Source organism: Rosa rugosa, chromosome 4, assembly GCF_958449725.1.
Source record: "Rosa rugosa chromosome 4, drRosRugo1.1, whole genome shotgun sequence".
Lineage (NCBI taxonomy): Eukaryota > Viridiplantae > Streptophyta > Magnoliopsida > Rosales > Rosaceae > Rosa > Rosa rugosa.
Window position 1 is genome coordinate 20455408 of NC_084823.1, and position 4466 is coordinate 20459873.

The 4466-nt window shown below is 35.4% G+C and overlaps 1 protein-coding gene and 1 long non-coding RNA gene across 3 annotated transcripts; both read left to right on the forward strand.

The window, feature by feature from the left end:
* LOC133742352 (probable prolyl 4-hydroxylase 9) lies at positions 1–1246 on the forward strand. The gene is made up of 4 exons (XM_062170017.1): positions 1–99; positions 609–704; positions 875–940; positions 1024–1246. Exons 1-4 carry the CDS (start codon positions 4–6, stop codon positions 1207–1209), a joined length of 444 nt encoding a protein of 147 aa, XP_062026001.1. The 5' UTR covers positions 1–3; the 3' UTR covers positions 1210–1246.
* A 940-nt stretch (positions 1247–2186) lies between these two features.
* On the forward strand, positions 2187–3275 carry LOC133706793 (uncharacterized). 2 transcript variants are annotated; one of them, XR_009844724.1, is made up of 3 exons: positions 2187–2215; positions 2310–2374; positions 2485–3275. It is a non-coding gene; the product is annotated as an uncharacterized LOC133706793 (long non-coding RNA). The 2 variants fall into 2 exon arrangements; XR_009844725.1 differs by having other exon boundaries at positions 2313–2374.
* The last annotated feature ends 1191 nt before the right edge of the window (positions 3276–4466 follow it).

Genomic DNA, 4466 nt, shown 5'->3' on the forward strand with positions numbered 1-4466 from the left:
GGGATGTTTCTTTCGGCTTATCGAGACAAGTCTGGGACTTTGGATGTCATTGAGGAAAAGATTGCAAGAGCAACTATGATTCCCAGGACCCATGGAGAGGTACTATTTAGTGTTTCTTTAATAGCCTGGAGCTTATCAACTCACAAAATCATAAGAAATATCGGTCTGTTGCATTGCCAAAGTGATTTATATACCTCAGATACACATAAGAATGTACTACATGCACAATTTTTTTGGTTGTGGGGGTGTGTGTGTAATGGGCAATGGTTTCAGGTTCTGTTTTTTGACATGCTGGTAGTGTTGACAATTTTACATAATCGCGGGTTTAATCTGGTTGTTAGTGGTAAATATTCCAAGTAATGATCAGATGCTGTGTTAATCACAGTGATGGCATTTCTCTTATGCTAATAACTATGTTTGACCCTGTTTATGAGTTTATATGCATGTGCCTCTACCCACCAAAGTAATTCAAAGTGATATGAACTCATTACAATATAAACTTTTGTCTTAATCACAATGATGACTTATCTTTTGTTGAATTAGTTAACCTTTTATTTCAGGCCAATTTGTAACATTGTCTGAGCTGTGAGGATATCATCATGTTTTAGGCATTCAACGTCTTGCGTTATGAGATTGGGCAGAAGTATAATTCTCATTATGATGCATTCCACCCGGAGGAATATGGTCCACAGACAAGCCAAAGGGTACATCTTCAGTATAAAATTCAGTTTTTCATTTGGTTATTATTTGTTTCTCCGTTAGTGGTCAATTTGCCTCTTCAATGATTAAACACTTCATATAACCATTAAGAAATTGTAATGATACCAAAAGGTTGTAAAGAATCCTTATATTAGTCCTAATTGACCTTGTGCAGGTTGTATCATTCCTGTTGTATTTAACTGATGTTGAAGAAGGTGGGGAAACAATGTTTCCATACGAGGCAAGATTCTTATTTTCTCTTTCTTTCTTTCAATGGCTCTTTTTGGTTCCTTGGTGATCATCCTTTTTTCTTTTTAGCTACAGAGTGGCTTGAACCTGGATGGAAAACATGATTCTCAGGAATGTATGGGTTTGAGAGTGAAGCCGCGCAGAGGAGATGGCCTTCTGTTTTATTCATTGTTCCCTAACGGTTCCATTGATCCGGTTAGTCTTTCATCCCATCATTGTCATTCTGTGAAACATGGAATTATAGAGATCATATGTCGATAAGGGTTTTATCACATTTTAGTTACTCGCCATTACTGATATTGCATAATGGTTGTGCTATACATTCATCGTGAAACAAGTTGAGTCAAAAAATGGTAAATCTTTATTGTCAGTGCTTTGAATTTTGTCAATCCCAAATCTTCAGGAAACTCGAAAAATGGTAAATCTTTATTGTCAGTGCTTTGAATTTTGAGTCTAAAATGATCTGAGAAAAGGGAATGTAGAAAGATGTTGATTCTGTTTGGTACCATTATATGGTTCATTTGAAGAACATAACAGGGGATTATTACAAAGAGTGATTAGTTAACTCTGTGTGTATGTTGTCTAAATTATAAGGACTCTCAACACCTGTTAATTAAACTTTAAAAGGGTTCATTTTCAAGACCATGTCACTTTGGCCCATGTGTCTTTTGCATCCCACCACAAGCCACCCACTATTTGTTCACACACATTTATACTATTTCAGTTGAAGATTTCTTCTACTACACTAATACTGTGATTGCTCTCTCTTTTTCATATTCCTTCCGTATCTCAATTGCCAACACATTTTTCCTTGTACTTTTAGATTCAGTATATATAGCTTGCTAGCTCAGCTAGAGAGAAACATTAAGTCTTAGTTCCTAAGTTGACAACTTCACTACACACACAAACTGATCAACTATACACAGAAGAAGTGATCAAGAAGTAGACTGCAGTAGTAGTAATGGCAGATTGGGGACCGGTGGTGATAGCGTTGGTGTTGTTTGTGCTGTTAAGTCCAGGGCTACTGTTTCAGCTGCTGGGGAAGAGCAGAGTGGTGGAGTTTGCAAACATGCAAACCAGCGGACTATAGTTGTATTATATGCTCTTAAGAACCTGTTCCTCTGTTTCTAGTGACAAATATGTCCAATTTTGTTTCCACTGCCACTTATTTACTTCTTTCTTTTTATTTAGATGACTATGGTAGTAATCTAATTTTGTAGGTAGAATCCATCTCCCTTGGATGCACACAATGCATCCGTAATGAGAAGTAAGAAATCTATACTTGCTTTTGTTTATTCTTGAATCTTTTTGACATATTACTTAAGGAGCTGAAACTCTTGCCTTTTCTCTACTTGATGAAGCAGCTAAAGTAAGGCGGATTTATGATATTGCAAATGTTTCGTCCTCCATGAATCTTATTGAAAAGGTAAAACTTGTAGAACTTGTGATAGAGAAATATTAGAATTCATAATCTCTTAAACAGCTAGTATAATGTACTGCCAAGCCAAACTGTGCCCCTTGTTCAAAAATATGTAGACCCACGCAGTAGATACAAGGAAGCCTGCATATAAATGGTTGGGATTGAGAGGAAAAGATGCTACGAGTTCAGCTTCAGACGAGTCTAGAAAAAGAGCCTTTGGAATAGATATCACAAACGTTGTAAGAGGGGCAAAGTAGAATCTTCTACTGCTGGGAGATTGGAAGCTCAGAAACAAAAGCAACATGAGAGTATAGTACGGCAACGTGAGAGCATAGTACGTAAGGTTGATAGGAACAATTCAGAGGACTCGAAAGAAAATACAAAGAGCTACCAGTTTGGCACTTTTGCCCCAGTTACTATTGCCAGAGCTGGGAATTTCAACATGAAGAAGGTTGACTGGGACAATTTTTCCTCTACGTACTTACCGTCCCTAGTATCAGAATCAAGGTATCATCATCTTATGCTTCAGCCTGATGTGCAGGTATATGATAAGACATACAAGGCTTATATATATGGACGCAAGAAAAAGTGAAACTATTACTAAGCTACCTTGGTTTGTAGATTACTTGATTAATTGAAGAGCAATGCTCTCTTCAGTACTTGCCTTACAATTTCAGACATTCTTTCTTGTTCAGTGTAGATTATTTCTTTAGAAAAAGGGTTCTCAATTTAGTCACTGTGTTAGTGTTCTGAATTTAATGATGTTCTATTATTGTTCTGTATCTCTATTTAACTAGTTGGTGGTTGGTTACTTGATACATAAATAACAATATTACCAGTCTTTGCTTGTGCTTACTACTATTGTGAATATGCCTTTTAAGCTGGCCTTCTAATTAGTTGTCATTAACACACAGGTTTCACCAAGTTATAAAGGAATTACTTCCAACTGTCTCTTACTCAAGGTGAGTCTATAGTTATAAGTTTTATGATCTTGTTTAATTGGAGCAAATTTATATTGATATATTTTCTTGCTAAATTGAAATTGTGCTGCATAACCTCTAAGATGTAGAATATACTTATTTAAGAGTTCAAGCAGTACCATTGTCAGGCATTGCATACTTGAAAGTTAAAATTGGTGTCAAACAATTATTTATGTGAGTCGGTAATCATTTTCTTGTACTATGAAACAATGGCTAAACCTCCAGCTAGAAAAATTAAGTTCCATCTAATTGATATATACATATTATGCAGGAGCATTAGAATGGGGCTGCTCCAGCTAGAAGTGTTCTGGCGTGGATCCTAATATAAATTTGAACGTGTCTTTATATGTGCAGGTCTTTCAACCTGTCTTTTGGTGAGGAATGTTACAAGCAAGGAGGATGGTAGTTATTACCACACATATGGTTCAGAAGTTTTGGTCACTAGCTTTGTGTATGTATAACTCTTTAAGTTCAACAAGAAGCTTAGTAGTTTTAGGTATTTTGATGCTTATAATTTTGCAAAACCTTTGGATGGTGTTACAATTGTGATTGTTGGTTTGTAATTGAAATGAGTTCATATTGGTATCTTACCAATTTTCAATTTATAAAGGACATGATGTATATACGCGTATTTCAAATCAGTATTAAACTACAAAAACGATGTCATTAAAGAGATGATACATCAGATTGGAAACAAAAATCGATGTCTCTTTATTCAGTGCACATTGAATTATTAAGTAAGAAACGATGTAACACAATCCAATGGACATCGACTTAATAAGTAAGAAACGATGTAAAACAATCCAATGGACATCGATTTATTAAATGAAAAACGATGTCTAGTATAAGTATGAACATCGGTGCCAACCTCAAAAACTGATGTTTAATAGAAAAATAGACATCGCTTCATAAAAGGAAACGATGTTTAATAGATTAATGAACATCGGTCGCGTAATACAAAAGAATGTAGATTCAATCTTAAATAGTGTGATATATGTCAAGTACCCGTAAAACTTATAAACAGCAGGCAAACTTCAAAAACACCGATGTGTAAGAGAATGTAACACATCGTTTCTAGAATGAGTAACGATGTTAAAATGAATACTACTGCTGTTGGA

Coding starts and splice junctions, on each gene's coding strand:
- LOC133742352 (XM_062170017.1), top strand. CDS start 4: ATGTTTCTTTCGGCTTATCGAGACAAGTCTGGGACTTTGGATGTCATT. Junction 100..608: donor TTCCCAGGACCCATGGAGAG/GTACTATTTAGT, acceptor ATCATGTTTTAG/GCATTCAACGTCTTGCGTTA. Junction 705..874: donor GTCCACAGACAAGCCAAAGG/GTACATCTTCAG, acceptor GACCTTGTGCAG/GTTGTATCATTCCTGTTGTA.